Below are 18,012 nucleotides of genomic sequence, written 5' to 3' on the forward strand. Positions count from 1 at the left end.
CCGGTGGGATGGCCGCGATAAGCTAAAATGAGCCACCCCATTATGCAGAACGGACACAAAATGGTGCCGCAACATGCAGAAAAGGACAGCGACCCCCCCCCATCCCCACCCACAGTTGTTGCTATAGTAACCGAAGCAAAAGCTGTAAAGACACAGCCCTCTTCTGGAAAGGGGGCAAGGAGCAGCAGCTCATTTGCATTTAAAGAGACACACACAAAATCAGTGTGTTTTTAATTACACCCAAAAAGTTTTTTTTTTTTTAAATAGAAAATTATCTGTGGGGTATTTTGAGCTGAAACTTCACAGACACATTCTGAGGACACATGAGACTTATATTACATCTTGTAAAAAGGGGCATAATAGGTCTCCTTAAAATTATTTGTTGTTTTTCACCAAAGCCATTCGAATGCCTTCAGCAGACTCTAAATATGTCTCACAATTCGCATTAGCTCCTTTAATGACACATTTGGGTCCTAAGTGAGACACTATCAACTATCATTGTATTGAAAGCAGCAAACAGGACATACATTATAATTCTTTCTTTTGTGTTCTGCATAAAAAGGTCATATGGGTTTAGTAAATGGAGAAATAATTAAAATTTCTGAGAGAAATATTTATTTAAAATTATTCAATACTGGGAAAATATTTATCAAAAATGTATTTTATCAATTTTAGTAAATATTTGCTGTATATTTTTATTACTAAAGTTCCATGTTATTATTAATTTAGCAACATGCTAATGTAAAACTACTGAAACCATTTGTGAGTTCAGTCACCAGTGCACTTTGCATGAGGAGCACTCTTTATATCTTTTCGACTTATATCGTTTATATCTTTTGGCTGTAGAGAGCAAGGCAGCTTATTATGTTTTGGAGCAGAGCCTTAGTGTAGTAAAAGTCCATCCTGAATACAAAATTAAGTTCCTCTTTTTCTACATGATTACATTTTAATGTATTTCCATGCCACTCTTCATTTGGCTGTTTTAGTCTCTCACACCTTTCATGTTTTTGTCATGACATCTCTGTCATCTACAGTGTCTTTTGTCACCCACTGAATAATCCAAAGCTGCATAAAATATTCCTTTTGTCCATTCCTCAGCCCAATCATTACCCTTCTCTTTGGTTTCATATCTCTATCTATCATTTACCCTTCCATCTGTCATTCCTCCATATCCCTTATTTTCTATTCCTTCTGCTGAGGGGCGCTGGGTGAGTGCATCTGTTGCGACTGATATCAGCGAGAAAGATGCATCCTTCAAATATGTCTCCTCATCATAATAATTATTCCTTGTTTTTTTGTTTTTTTTAAGTGATGTGGACATGCTGACAGAATTGCTTCCACACAATCAACACTCTAACAAGCTATTTCAGAACATATTGTGTACGTTCTATGAGAATGTTAATTATCTCTGTAAATGATGTAAATGTGAATTAAAGTCTTGTGGATTAATGGATTGTGGATGGAAATTTGGGTTTTATGATGGTTTGAAACATTAAAGGCTCCCCCAGATAGAACACTGTTAGAATATCCATCCACGCCATATGAATTTTACTGCAAATGAGTCCCGGCGCTCCTTGCAGAAGCAGGAAGAGGAGGGTTAAATCTGTGACCTGGATACAGATGACAAGCTTTATTTTGGTCTCATTCTCCATTACTCAGGCTTTTTTTTTCGTAAAGTGTAGTTGATGTGTGGGCTGTGTGGAGGTGTTTGGCATAAGGACAAAGAAATGCACACACACTCAAACATACAGCGAACCAGATTAACTTGTCAAAATGGCAGTGGTAATGCAATATAATCAGTCTTATGTGTTTTACACCTTTGCATACGTCACATGAAATCTTGCTTGACATCTTGACATAACGTCTGTAATTCACAGCTTTGGCCTTGCACTTACATGAAAGAGTTAACCCAGAACAACAGTTTGTCAAAACTAATTTGTGGACAGTTAAATGCTGTTGCCATGTAGTTAAGCTGTCAGGGCTCACACCCCGTCTACACTAAGAGTGAGAAATGTAACCCCATAAAACTATGTTTTGTAGAATCTAGAGAGGTGTACACACAGGATGCGTTCTTGTGCTCTATCTACACTAGTTTTTAATTGTTGGACTATGTACAGTGTATATCAGATGTACAATTAGTGTGTTTATATCAGAATCAGAATCAGAATCAGCTTTATTGCCAAGTATGCTTACACATACAAGGAATTTGTCTTGGTGACAGGAGCTTCCAGTCTACAACAATACAAACAATACCAAAAACAGCAGCAAGACATAGGTAATTAAAAACAAAAATGAAGACAAAATAAATAATTATACATATACGTACATACACCCACCTTCATACCCACATACACACACGTAGTGCAAATCTAATACAATCTGTATATAAAGAACAAAAAACAGTATATTATGTACAGAGCAATGTAAGTAATGGCAGAAGTGGCTATGTTGGATAATATAAATTATGCACACCAATACGCTCAAATCTAACAAAGTATACTTCTGTCAGAAATAAGCGCAAGGCACCTGCGTACAGGATGCCTGGCACAAATTAAGTCATAAGCAGAGTGCTCAAGGGTTCATTAACCCATGTGGCCCAATTTTTGTAATCACATGTACTCTGAATGTGCAGTATGTGTTGCCCACTTCAGCCTGTCAGTACCAAAAGGGCACATTTAGATTTGTGAAGTGCACCTTTAGATTTGTGAATGAAATGGGCAGGGGCTTGCGCCCCTGTAGCCCCCATTCTGTGGACGTCAGAAGCGGTGTCAAATAGCCGCACTGCAGCAACTTACCTCAGCCTTTCTCTCTTCAGTCTAACCCTCTTTTCTTTCTTCAACTTTAAATATCATACGTCCTCTCATCACTATCTCTGTCATTTCTCACTATTCGCCTCTCTCTCTCTCTCTCTCTCTCTCTCTCTCTCTGGCGAGAGCATTTTGGCGCGGTTCTGTGTCCGTGAGCTATTGGGGGTGTGTGCTGCGATGGGCGGGGTCACGGACGTGTCTATCAGTAGCGCTAGAATAGCACGTGTGGCTGTCATGGTCTGCAGATTGAGAGGCCAATGACAGAGAGAGAGAGAGAGAGAGAGAGAGAGAGAGAGCGAGAGAGAGAGAGAGAGAGAGAGAGAGAGAGCGCGCGAGCTGCAGCTGCAAGCGCCGGTACCGTCACCTTGCCAGTCATTCACCACTCTTCCTTTACTACAACCACTAGCGTCTCTGCAACCCAATCGTTCTGCATAATGCATAGGGAGATAAACCGAATACCAGTGGTTGGGCTCTGAATTATGTATCCCAACCGTAACTACAGCACCGTACCGGAGAACTTGTAGCTTCGTGATCAGCGGAGAAAATGTCACACTATCATTTCATCAAATGCTGTGAGTAACTAGCTTGGATTGAAACGACTTTCATTACATGCATCTGGCAATGATGTCATTTATCAATGATGTCATTTTATGCGTTTGCTGGAGAGAGTGATCGAGATGGATGTGTGTGTGTGAAATTGTATTGGGTGTGTTTCAACGGTATATAGATGTAGACTCTTCTATTGTAGTCAAAATAAAGACAACAGTAATTATAATGCTATTAATTGTATATAGTTGTATTAATAATGACTATAGCAATTATTAATCAAAATGAATGCATGGACGTTTAATTCATGTGGACACTGAATGCAAGCACACCATATTAGCATCCAAAGCATCATATGCACTGAGAGCATCAGAGATAAGCTGAAATTATGATGTGGTTTTCTGACTTTGTGCATGTGAGCCTTTGTGTGTGTGAAGTTGCAGCATGGTAAAAGTTGACCAGTGGCTTCTGCAGGTGTGTAGTGATCTCCTGCGGGAGTCTGCCTGCATTCAGAGAGACAGTCGGTGTGTGTGACAGAGTCAGACAGCCTCTGCAGGATTCCTCTGTGTGTATTTGATGTGTCACATCTTTGCATTTGTGGTGTGTGTTCGTTGTGATTATGTCAAAAAGAAAAAAGAAAAAAAAAAGGCAGGTATGATAATAGAGAAGGATGGCTAGAGGGAGAGTGTTTTAGAAAGAGGATACAGATGCTGATGTGAGAGAAGGGGGTAATCAGGAAGTGTCCCTCTCTTTTCATCTATATTCAGATCTAATTCAGTAATATCAGTCTAATTCTCCTTCATCTTCTATTCCTTCTCTTTTGTTTACTCATCAGAACAAACACCCACACACCCCTCTGTTGCTTTCAATTGTTTATATTATGCCTTTGCTTTTTTAATTAATATATATATATATATATATATATATATATATATATATATATATATATATATATATATATATATATATAACCGATTATTCAGCTTCTGCCCTCACTTAAAAGGTTGTAATAAATGTGCTTTACTAACAATAAAGAGGACAAAATCATCTTTTGAAAATACCTCTAAATGACATTCACTGAATTGAAGGGGAATAATAGGCTACATAAAGAAATTCAATGCAAAAATAATAATGTTATCAAGTGTTTTTGTCTTGTTTTCCATTTAAAAATGTCTAAAAAACAAGATACATTTACTTGAGAAGCAACATATACTTTATTTATACTTGCTTTAAGAGAATGTATCATATATATATATATATATAAGTGTATTTTTTATTTAAGTGTATTTTTTTGCTTGGTCATACTTCTTTGGTGCAGTAAAGACAAAATATACTTATATTCAAGATCAATTCTCTAAAGTCTAAATATCTTCTATTCTGCTTCTCAGGTGAATGCATATTTTTTTTAAAGGATTTTTAGATATTTTAAAATATTTGTATTTTTAATATTATATTCAACATTATCAGATAACCATTTTTCTTCTGCAGCAGATAAAGAAAATGTATGTTGTTTTAAAGGAGTTTTATATATTTATATTGGAAAAAAAGCCAAAACAAAAACATATTTTAAACATATTTTGTTGCAGTGTATAATGGTGCAAAGTCTATCTCACTTTTCTGTTCACTTTAATCCATCTTTAACTAACAAAAAAAAAAACATTCTGCGTATTGCCAATTTTCTTCACGATAAGAAATGCACAGTGACATATATTTTATGATTCAATAACTTACGAGCCATCAAGTTATAATCCATTGCGTTATAATTATTATAATAGAATTATAATTAAGCGTGCACACTCGATGGATGAGCATCCCATATTGTGCCTCAGCCAGATGCAGTTTCAATCTCTCCCCATTAGATCGAGATATTCGCGCAACTCATAGAAGAGGCGCTGACCGAACAGAGAAATGCCAATTTCAGAGTTTGTAGTTATTTACTGCTAATATAACATATTAAATTTCCTTTAAAGACACTCGACACTTTTTTGTTTTTTCAAAAGTGTTTTCACTTTTCGAAGTAATCATCCTACAGATTGGTTATGCATAAAGGTGCACTTTGTAATTTTTGTATGTACAGGTATGTCATCTTGCACTTAAACTGACACTTAGGGGCCTTTATGCAACATCATTCAAACGTAACACTTTTCAGTTACTGTTTACTGAGTGAAAGTATTCAATAACTGGGCAGTTACAGGGAATAGTATTTGACTGGTCATGTGATCTTAACATGGCAGCCCCCATAAGGGGACCCTTATGGGGGCTGCCCATAAGGGTACATAGAATGAAACTGTTTTTATTAGGTTACTGATATGTCTGGTGTCTTCATCTCATGTAAGGGCTCAGGATTTTATACATATGCTCCAAATTACAATTAAATTCTTAAGGAGTACAACTTTGTTAATATGGAAAAAATACTGAGTGCACCTTTGAAAAGGGATAAGAGAAAGTATGGACTGTCTTGTATCCCAATGTGTAGAGGCCGCTAAGTCACATGTCATTTGTATCAAAAAGTGTTAACACAACCAGCCCAACACATTGACACTGGCTAAACCAAAAGAGCAATCTTGGGTGAAGGACTTTGATCTGTCCGACCAATTGGATAGTTCATTATGATTTCCATGTTTTATTCCTGGTTTAGATAGTGTGGCCAATACATAGACTGCTGAAAATGGCATTTATATGAGGTGTTTACAGAAAATGAATTTAAAATGTATTGTAGTGTCTCAAGGAACACATATTAGGGCCTAATTTGCCACAATTTGCCAAAAATTGTCCATACCGTACACTCTGTAACTGTTTGGAGAACCACACTTGAAACAGCAGTGAACCTCTTTATAAGTTGGATATGCAACTGCAGGGTAATTATGTCATATAAATCATCTGCTGGACAACAACCACCACTTTATAAAGTTGCAATTTCTGTTAATGCCTTTCTTATGATTTCACATATGCAACTTTATTCACTTTTTGATAACTCTTTACAAGTTTAAATTTGTTAACATTAGTTAATGCATTTGGAATAATGAAATAACAATGAAAACTGTATTTACAGCATTCATCTAGCTTAATGTTACATTTTAATATACTATTGTTCATTGTTAAACACTGTTCATTAATAATATATTACCTCATGTTAATGTATAAATCTTGACATGTTAAAAGTATACATAGAAATGAACATAAATTAATAAATTATGTGAAAGAGTTGTTTTCAATGTTATTTTATGTTAGCTATTGCATTTGCCTTATTGTAAACTAAAGTGTTACCCACAAAAGTTACCCACCTAAAATCTAGTGTTCTCTGGAAGTCTCACATCAATAATTAAGCCCTTCTCACACCACGATCACACCATGAAATCTCACTCAGTTTTAATGAGCGTTCAAATGACCGGAAGTAAGCAAGCACATGTACACACTTGTACCGCGAATGCTGATCTTGTGCACTGAGGCAGCTGAACACGGCGGGAGTGTTTGGGAAACCTGTAAGAAAAGTTTTTTGCATTTCCGTTTGGTGATGTTAATGGTTTCGAAATTAGACACTTCACCTTTAACGATAGCAAATGAGACATACATAGAATTGAACACTTCACCCAGTATTTCAAAATGCACTTTTCTTTCATAAAGGCAAATAACCACTTATGTTATTGGCCAACTGGATATCGATATTTGCTGATGGCGATAGTCTCAAAATGGCCAGATATTGGCCGATTAATCAGCCTAGCCAATGCATCAGTCTATCTTTAGCATCTGATCTTTCTCCCGGCATGTTTGGGCAGAGAGACTAAATGGTGGCCAGTGCCAGAGGCAAACGGTGAGAGAATATGCAAGGTCGCACTCTCAGGTGCAGAGCCAGCAGAACATTGCATGTTTGTTTCTTCATAGATTCCCCTGAAGGTTTGATATGTACAGTGGTTAATCAACCAGATTGAGTCTTACTACCGCAGTGAGTACCGCCGCGTGAAAACTTTAAATTCTCACACATGAGACACGTTCGCAAAATCACCACCAGGAGCTGCAAAGGGACACTTTTGTCACCATCATTTAGTAGTGTGAAGATTGTGAGAGTTATTATGATTAAATTGTTAATATTATTATTTGTATTGTGTTTTTACATTTTGATAGTGATCTAACAATGCAAATACAATGGAGCATTATATAAGTTATATCTTAGTTAGCTCATGAATTGATATACAGAAAACAATGCTCAAATGTCAACCTTTTTCAGTAAATTAAAACTGTGGCACCATAGATATTAGTTATTTAATTATCTTCCAGAAAACCAAAATGAAAATACATTGTGAACCTTCATCTTATCTTTTTGTCTGTTTTAATACATGGAGATAGTAAAATAAATCCAGCAGATTCACAAAAAGCCATTTTGCTCTGTGGGTGCTAACTGACTGTCCATTAAGATCATTATTGGTCATTTGTTCATATTATACTGCATATATTTTATACATGGTTTTTAACTTATAGTTGTCGCCACGATTGTGTTTCAAAGGTAAAATAATTTGCGATACAGTCGCACAGGGATAAAATGTATTATTGAACTTAATGGCATTATACAGTAGCCAACAACAGCTTGAGTGTAGTTCATGATAGTGTGGAACATAATTGCTTTTTGTCACATTGCATTGCGCACGCAGCAGCTGAGTGAACCAAGACAATGAGCCCGCGACGTGTGTAAGTAATGAATATGACGTCTGAGCAAGATTTGTTCTACTTGCTCCACTTAGTTTTTTGTTTTTTTTTCATCACGCCTCCCGCCGTGCTGTTACGTCTACGACATTCTCCAGTGTTATGGTTTAACTGGGGCTGAGTTCTGAATAAACTTATTACATAATGTCTGCATCCTTGTACAGATGAAAACAAGTGCTAATTAGCTTGAACAGCAGAATGATGCAAAGCTAAATAAAACATACCGAAGCAGGAGATTTGACGTGGTTCAAAAACAATATGATCAACGCAACTTAACACAGTCTTATCAGTTTGAGCTATGGCGATAACAGTAGCAAGCATCTTTATGTTCAAATGAGGTTTCTTTATTCTCTGTGAAATGGTGCACATTATCAAGCAATATTAACGTCATCTTAGGCCTTTGCTTTACGTAGTGTTGGGTTCGAGTCCACCTTAGTCTAGTCTGAGTCTTAAACAGTCGAGTCTGAGTTGAGACCGAGTCTATAACAGGCCAAGTCGAGTTATTATTATTTTGAATTTTATTTTAGTTTTTATTTCTACTTCATTTTCAATTTGTCCATTCAATTTAGTTTTGTTTTATCTAAAATTATGGGTGAATACATGTAATGTAATTAATTAAATACATTTAATAAATGGTAATATTAAAACATGTATTAATGCCCATAAAATTAAACAGAAACAGAGACGATCAGATTAGAAATGTAATTTTATTCTACTACACTTCACAATTTTCAGTCCTCCTGCTTTATCCAGGTATAGCCTACTTTCCTAAAGTTAAGATCATATTTTTTTATGACAAACTCTCCTTGAGCTGACATGTTTTGTTTTTTTTACATTATATGTAGTATGGATAATAATCGAACAGAGACTTCTCCCCTCACATGTGTTCTTCATTGTATTTTCTGACTTTTTTGCCATTGAAATGCAAGTGCCAACTTTACAGTTGTGCTACAAATATGTGACGGACTGAGTAGTACAATTTCCATCATGGTCTTTTTCATCCAACATGTTATTTTAAATATCCCTAATGCACAGCATATTTGATTTTGTGTTGATATAGTCAACATTTTCAGATAGAAATGACTTTGCGTTGTAACATGAGTCTGATCAAACATTTGTTCTATTTAAAAATTTGCAGATTTGGGAAACATACTTTCAAAAGTGTACTATTTATTGATGTTTCTGGATGAGAGTTGCAGAGAACGTGTGGCGATCTTTTTCGTGAACACACATACAGCACACGTGTGGGCGAGAGAGAGAGCACTTTCAGTGAGTGCGCGCTGATACCCTCAGCCAGAATAATCACACGTAAGGACATATAAATGTGAAAACTGATGTGTAGTATCAAATACACAGAATGCTAACTGTAGAGAGTCTTCATAATTATGAAGACAAAGCCAAATCCTCGACATATAGAGGCAAATTTGAAATCCCGGCCCAACGTTTTTTTCAGGTCTGAATAGAGGGCATGTCCAGGAAAAAGAGGACGGATGGTCACCATATTTACGTTATTTGTTTGCTTGTTTGTTTGTTATTGCATCACAAATGCCATGGACTCGGCTGAACTCTGAAAAACATTCAGAGTCTGAAATGCTCAGGGCAGAGTCAAGTCCAAGTAAAAATGCATCCCCTCCGTTACAAGTCCAAGTCCATTAAAATTGGACTTGTGACTCAGACTCGAGTCTGAGTCTGAACTCGAGTACCCCAACTCTAGTTTCACGTTCACAATATGGTGGTCTTGTCAGATTCTGACACTGGATGAAATCTGAACGTCTTTTTCTCATCTAAACGCTGCTCCCAAATATTATGCAACATTATAAAATCAATCAGTAATTAAATTAAAAACAAACAGCCAGAATGAATAAAGCCCTACTGAGTTTGTTCGTTGTTAGTGTAAATATATTTTTTCAATGTATGTTGCAAACGTAATCAGTCATGTTCTTGCCTGGCATCATGTAAGTCCCCACTGCATATTTTTCAGCTCAAACAAAAGATTTTAACACCTCTTTCCCCCAGTTAAGGTGTAAATCGCTGAAGCTTTGGGTGAATGTATGTCTGTTTAAGAAACATTCTAAAAAATCTCTTGATAAATTGTGTTAAAAGGGTTCTAAAGTCCTAAATAATGCACTAAACCGATTGGAACACAGATCTGTTCTGATGTCCTCTACAGATAAATTAACTTAAGTATCACCGTGGTATGTTGTAGTAAAATAATTGTAACAAAAAAATTAAACATGGTTATATTAACACCATATTACTGTAATAACACCATTGCTAATATCATCAAATCAATGTTTTCCACCAAAAAACAGGATGACTACAATATTACTATAGTACAACTACCTTCATATTATAATTTTTTTATTAAAAATAGTCAAAAAGAAGCAAAATGGGAAAAATAATATGCCAAATGCTGAATCGAACCCAGGTCGTACAGAAACAGGCACACCGAAGTTATGCTCCACTCCATTGGCTCGACTCGCTCAACGAACTTTGTTGTGTATTTCTATGTTGCCAATAGACTATTGTGGTTACATCTGAAATCAAATAATCGCTCTGAAAACCAAAGCTCCGAAGCTTTGGGTCAACATTGGTTAATAGCAAATATGAATTACTAATAAAATTATTTGACAGATAATAAATAACAAAGCATGTACCCTACAGGTTTGAACTGCATAGTGTTTCTGGTTATAAAATGTGTAGTGTAAAACTCAACTTGAGACAAATATTATACAGATAATGTGGTAACAATACTTCCACTCTAATTCATGTAATGGAAAATTGCGATTCTTTTTCAAACATTTTATAATATTTCATTAATATTTTTTTGCAGTCAGTGCATCCACACTAGTTTGTGTTTTCAAGTTGAATATGTTAGTGTTTGATAAAGAAAGAGTGCTCTCTGGCTAATGTATGCCCCCCATTGCCCTTCCTTTTATATTAACAGAAGCTCGTAAAATATTCTAGTGTAAATCAATATCTGAGAGCCAAGAAACAGAGACACAAGCTACTTAAAGGATAAAACCTCACCCATCTCCCTCTCTCCATCCTATAATTCCTATCATTCACTGCCACTCTCTAACACACACATGCCTCGTTCACTTGTAAATGAGTGGCATGTTGTGTTATCAGTGTCACCAACTCAACCAGCACCCATGACACACTGTATGTGTGTAAATATCAATACTGTAAACATTTTCATGCCCCAAGGGTTTACGTGGATTCTGTTCTGTAAGTAAACATAAAGTTAAAATCGACCCTACATACATTCCTGGTCTTACTGTGCACAAATAATCAGTAGATATTGCAAACGTTCTAAAATTGTGCCAAATAATAAGGTGCTATTTTTGGAAAATTCACATAAAATGTCACTACTACCTAACAGATGTCACTGAAATAGGTGTACTGAGGAATCACACCTGTCTCTGTGACAGCTCGAGACTATGTAAAATATTTTTTTTTAGCCAATCAGAAAACTAGCCAGTCAGAAGCACTCTGTCTGCAAATTATTTTGTATATTCGGCTTGTTGAGATTTGGTTTACTGTCTTTGGAGGTGGAGAGATTTTGGATTGAAGAGGCAGTCACATTATACATTTAGCTTGCGAAATGATTTCAGACCATGCAAAGAAAGGGATATGATGTCACGTGAACTTCTGGTTTTAATAAATAATAAATCACAAATAACAAAAATATATCTTAAAATGTTAAAACACACTGCAACAATAAAACACATAGCTTTGTAATATGTTTCCTTTGAATTGAGCCATTCATATTGGTCAAATTTTCTCATCATCCAAATTTGCATGTCATAGTTCACCAAACTTGAACCTTCCTCCACAGTGGAATCTGAGCTTTCTTTGCTGGACCTTGTGTTCCCAGTCTCCTGTGTTCGGATGTATTTGAATAGGAATGAATGGAGTGCAGAGTAGTGTGAGTTAGCAAGTTGGCAAAATTGTAAAATTAGTGAAATAGTTTATAATATCCATACTGTGATAAGTAATGAGCCACACAAAAATAACGGAATAATGCAAAAATGTAGGTATAGTAACATGATTTTTTTAAGACAAGATTGACAAAATGTCGCTAAACCTGACATATACCATTGAAAAGGTGTACTGAGAAATCACATCTGTCCCTGTTAAAGCTCTTAGTTCAGTAAACAGCAAAAACTGTCTTCCACGAGTGACTGCAAACTCACATTCAGGTCTCCATTGTGGTATGCAACACTTATATTTTACAATAATAATTCCTTGATAAATAAAATCTAAATTAGTTTTTACTTGGAAGGATTTCACATTACGGAAATAAAATGGTTTGATAATGCTGTTTCATGTTGACTTTGAGAAGAACTTCTGTAATGTGTGTGAGTGTGTGTGAGTGGGTGGTTGTGTCCTCTAAAAAGGAGTTGACTCTTTTCAGTGTTGCAGGCAGCAATGAATGAGGTCAAGAGGAAAGAAAGAAAGAAAAACAGCTGGAAAAGTTGGTGATAAATGGCTGAATAAAGACTCAGGGATGGAGGGAACAGCTGGTGGATGGGACTTTAAAGGGGCTGTGAAATGGAAAAGAATAAAAGCTGATGGCTTTGTTAGACAGAGATAGCGTAAAAAGGAAAGACGCAATGGAGGAGAGCAGGGGGAAGAGATTATACATTGAGGGAGACTATTTCTGCTGCATCCAGTCTCACGCTGGGACTAGCAGTTTGCAACATCTTATTTCTGCCGCTTGACATACGTATACTGATGTCCGAAGCCAAACTGCTCTTGTATTCATCACCGCTGGAATTTTTTTTTCTGCTAATTACTACATATACAAATTAATATAGTAATTCTGTCCTGGTTTATGTCACCATTGAACCTGCTGTGTTAAAGGAATAGTTCACCCCCAAATAATAATTCTCTCATGGTTAATTACGTTCTAATCTTGTATGACTTTATTTCTTCTGTGGAACACAAAAGGAGTTATTTTGCAGAATGTCTCTGTTGCTTTTGTCGATACAGTAATAGTAAATGGGTACATGGGCTGTCCACACCAAAAAACATAAGAGTATTATATATGTAGGTGATATGACTACTTTATATTCCTAAATCTTCGTAAACTAAACTAAACTAAACTTTGCGACAGAAATTTCAACCTTGAAAATCTTTGTTGTACCCCTTAAATCTAATTCATGTTCACATAAACTGAAATATAATGTATATAACATGTGTTGCTCCACCATTTTTTAATGTTTGCAAACATGATGAATGATTACAGAAATTCCCTTTTTTTACAATGCCTTTTTAGAAACATATTTAGATGGCTATACCACACTTTTTCAAGTTACACCATGACAATGTTGTGTTTGAAAGATTTTGAGGATTTATGTTTCTATCATCCGCATTCGAATCACAGTGTCTTGACCTACTTGAAAATCATTGGTTCTTACCAGTAGCAATTTATTTCTCAATTTTACTATCCTACTTTGTGAGAGTAGCACCTAATCTCCAAATTGCAAACCATCACCGTTGCCATGTATTTGGTCAGTGTTCATGGCTGCAACATGAATCCATATGATCTTCATTCTTGGCTGAGTTTAGATCGTGCTTGTTTGATTCCGTGACTGGGAATAGGCAGTGTTCAGAAATATAGCTTCATATGAGCTCAAATCCCGTGCCATACAGTCATGTGATTATACTGTATGACTGCCGTGCCTCTGCGCTACATATCTGTGGCTTACTGATAGCAGGCTGAGTGGGAGATGAAAGCTCACAGCTATTTCCCTTTTGTTAATGAAACCGTGTTCATGCTTCTTCTCTCTCTCTCTCTCTCTGTGTGTGAGTGTGTGTGTCTTTGTGTTTTTTGGGGGTGTTTTCTGGAAGTGTTTTACTGACTTCAGCTCAGGGTTAAGGCTTGTGGATTTTGTTCAAGGATTTAAACAAGCAGAATGACTTCCAGTCTTCCACATCCATGATGTTAAAATGGAGTTGTGGGAATCCCTTCAGCTCTTTGTGTGTTTGACGGGGTTAGACATTGTCATTCATTTGAAGGGCAAATGTTCATGGCACAGCGTTTAAATCTGCAGGCTTTTGAATAACAGCAATCATAACACTTATGCTGCCTTCAAATAATAAATATCTTATATGCTGCTTCTCAGGTGAATGCATCATTTAGATATTTTAAAATATCTGTTCGTTTTAATATTATATTCAACATTCTCAGATAGCAATTTTATGTTCTGCAGTATAGCTGATAAAAAAATATACGTTATTTTATAAGAGTTTTGCATATTTATATTGGAAAACAAGCCAAAACAAAAACAAATCAAAAACATATTTTGTTGCAGTGTAATTGTAGTTATAACGCATTAAATATATCTGCATTTAAGATGTAATGTCGGGGTGTTTCTTAAAAGCTGCTCAACACCAAGTTTTGCATCAGCGGAGCGGCAGCTCCGGCAGCACCTATTCCACAACATGAATGCTGCAGTATTTACTTGTATTTTTGCATTATATTTCACTTATACTTTGCGATCTACCTCACCTAAAGCTGTTTGGAAAGTTTGGAGAGCATCTGGACTGTGATCTGTGTAATTCGTCCTCTACTCAGTCAGACACGAGCTGCAGTGCTGCTCTCACATGTCATCAATAGTTTAATGTGATCTCGTGTTACATTACATTAGATCAAATGACTATTCGACAAAGAACATTTTTGTCAACAATTTTTTATTGTCGACATTGTCGATAACGTCAACTAATCATTTCAGCCCTAATCACAATATAATTACTGTAATTACCAGTGGGAAATTTTTAATTGGGTGCGTGTCAGTTAAATAATAATGTAAAATTAATTAATCAAATGTTAATGGTGAATGTTGACAGTACATTTTAGCTTGTACGTATTTTGTGTCCTTTTTATGAAGAACAGCAATAAATACTACCTATTTAGTTCCATTTATGAGTTGCAGGCTTTTCAGCAAAACGTCATTACCCATCATTTTCTGTGCATCAGTTGTGCATTCAACACTCCAAATGTGCATCCCGTGCTCCTTATTTTGTCCCCAAAAAATTACAAATATGCATCGTCTTTGTCTGGTGTTGAAAAAAATATGAAAATGTGTAAAAAATGGACCTATGCATCAATTCTATTCAGACCAAAATCACTTAAGCGAACACCATGTCATAATTACGACTTGCAAACTCTTATATAGGAACTACCCAGGAGGACTTGAAGGAAGCCTTACTTGAGTAGCTGTATGTGTTTACATGTGTATGTATGCGTATAGTCAGATGGAGGTGATTAAAGGTTTTTGAAAACTTGGATAATGTGTGAATGACTCGCCTCATTCCTCTCGATGCTTAGTATTGGGAATAAACATGGTTTAAAGTTTTAACCACCCATGTGGAATTGGATTTTACCAAACACATGCATTTGCTGAGGTTAACACATATTCGATGAGAGTCCAAGAGTGTGAAGATGCTATCTGTTTCCTCTGGGGCTTGCGTCATAGCTCCTCTTACCAACGTTCCTGGGGAGAGACAAAGGATAGAGACTATGGCACTGTTTTTAGGGTAACTGGATCTTTTTAGGACCAAAAGCTTATTTAACTGCAGTGCTGGAGCAAATTTTGAAATGTTTTTAATCTAAAGCTTTAAAAAGAGAAAGCCTAAATCTGCTGCTCTCCTCAATGAATCCAGCGCCAGAAAAGGGAAGATAACAGAAGATTTGAAGGATGAATAATCTCTGCATCCTGTTCTGTTTGCAGATCCTGGGAAGAGATGTTGTATTAGGGGGGAAAAAGGAGATGTAGGAGATGAAACTATTTTTTCAAAGTGATTATACTTCAGGCAAAGTCACCAAGAACTGATGCCATCCACAGTAAAGATGACAGCGTAAGTGTTTGTCTGTCTGTTCGTCCACAATTGACACTGTGCTAAACTCCTGATTTTTTTTGCTTTGGTGCTGTAGATTCAGCTGTGGTGCTAGACACTTTCACAAGTATTTCAGGACAGTGTTTCAAAATAGAGGACAAATGTAGACATTCAAGAAATTCTAGATTCTGAATAAAGGCAGAAACATGGGGCAGCTGTGGCTCAGTTGGTAGAGCGGGTCGGCCAAAAATCGCAGGGTTGGTGGTTCGAATCCCAGCCCACACGACTCCACATGCTGAAGTGTCCTTGGGCAAAACACTGAACCCCAAGTTGCTCCCAGTGGCAGGCTAGCACCTTGCATGGCATTCATACACCGCCATTGGTGTATGAATGTGTGTGAGAATGGGTGAATGAGTCACAGTGTAAAGTGCTTTGAATACCGTTAAGGTTAAAACGGTGCTACATAAGTGCAGACCATTTACATACTCTACACAAGTACGTGAATGCAGATGCTTCTATATATGCAAGCTTGATTTTGTGCATTGTTGTGTTTCAAAATGTGACAAAGTTAATAACATATCCAGTTTAATGGCACTGACTTTTAAAGGCAATTATATCATTGATTACTGAGGTCTGTTAATGTCACAATATCACAAGAAAACACGTTAAGCAGTAGCGGGTTTTAACCACTATGAAAAGCACGCAGTTGCGTGGGGCCCCAGACGTCGGTGGGCCCCCCTCTCTGGTAGGAAAGCTCCGCAAAAATCGCTTGAGGGGTGACATGTTCTGGGCACATATGCTGTTCTCAGAGCGGTTCACGTAGCACTTTGGGTTCGGGTTTGTAATTTATGAAAAAATATATAGGCCGTCTGAACTTGTTTCAGTGCTCTCACTGACAGATATGCGCAAAAGCATGAGTTAGGGCTGTGCACACTGAATGTGTTTTTTGTGCATCTGCGCTTTTTTTTTATTGTTTTCCTATGTAAACCTGCTGGACGAATGTCCTTGACTTCTGCACTGCGTCTAACTGTTCTGCACAAACCATCACCGTTGCCATGTATTTGGTCAGTGTTCATGGCTGCAACATGAATCCATATGATCTTCATTCTTGGCTGAGTTTAGATCGTGCTTGTTTGATTCCGTGACTGGGAATAGGCAGTGTTCAGAAATATAGCTTCATATGAGCTCAAATCCCTTGCCATACAGTCATGTAATTATACTGTATGACTGTATCATACCGTCTTGAGTGTCTCACGATGAACCGGCACATCTTTAGACACTGTGTCAAGTTAACAAGAACTTCGATTCAAAATTGTTTTTAGCGCAGGTGTCACAAAGATTTAACGTTCTAAACAAGTTCAGGTTGCAAAGAGGTGACTGCTACATTGTTTAACATTATTCCAGATTTTTCTAGATTCAGTGCTTGATAAACAGTAACGTTTTTTTTCTTATGTTCTAGTGCACTGAGGGGCTGCCGTGTCTTGTATGTTTACTGTTACAATTCTGTAATGAATGTTGCCTACAATGCTTACAAAAAATACAGCCTTTTTCAACATGGTAAACAAAATGGGACACTACAGCATCAGAATGTAAGCTCCAGGTGAAATTAAATAAGACAGTGTAGCGTGGCCACATAAGGGGATGTGATATATATTTGGGTTATGACATTAAACTAATTATGTTTGTCATTTATGCCTATTAGTTACATTGCTTTCCCCTGTATTCCTGTTATTCCCTCAGCTGTTGTGTGTTGATCCCCATCTCTGTTCATATATATGAATATATTACTATTGCATATACAGCAAATCCTTAAAGAAATAATATTAATACTGTATCATATTATAATGACAAACTGGACAACAGTACATAATTGTTGGGTATATTTATCCAACATGTTACTGGTGAAGTTTTGTTTTGTAAACATTTATGTAGGTAAATATTGCTTTTTTATCACTTTATTGTGGAAAAACTGGAAAACATTTTAAATGTACTTGGCTAAAATTATGATTTAAAATAAATTGTATGTAATTTACAAGTTAAAAGTTTCTTAATAGTGCCCCGGGTTGGTCGGTTGTTTGGGGCCTTAAAAATCGTAAACCCAGCCCTGACGTTA

The 18,012-nt window shown here is 36.5% G+C and overlaps 1 protein-coding gene across 1 annotated transcript in view; it reads left to right on the top strand.

Annotated features, from left to right (window-relative positions):
- The first annotated feature begins 3,172 nt into the window (after nt 1–3,172).
- The window catches only part of LOC127654875 (unconventional myosin-XVI-like), a 277,645-nt gene continuing 262,805 nt past the window's right edge, over nt 3,173–18,012 (top strand). The window contains exon 1 of the mRNA XM_052142405.1: nt 3,173–3,379. Within this exon, the coding sequence (XP_051998365.1) occupies nt 3,352–3,379 (28 nt within the window). The 5' untranslated portion in view covers nt 3,173–3,351. The remainder of the gene's footprint in view (nt 3,380–18,012) is intronic.

The sequence above is a fragment of the Xyrauchen texanus genome, chromosome 14, assembly GCF_025860055.1.
Source record: "Xyrauchen texanus isolate HMW12.3.18 chromosome 14, RBS_HiC_50CHRs, whole genome shotgun sequence".
Taxonomy (NCBI): Eukaryota; Metazoa; Chordata; class Actinopteri; order Cypriniformes; family Catostomidae; genus Xyrauchen; species Xyrauchen texanus.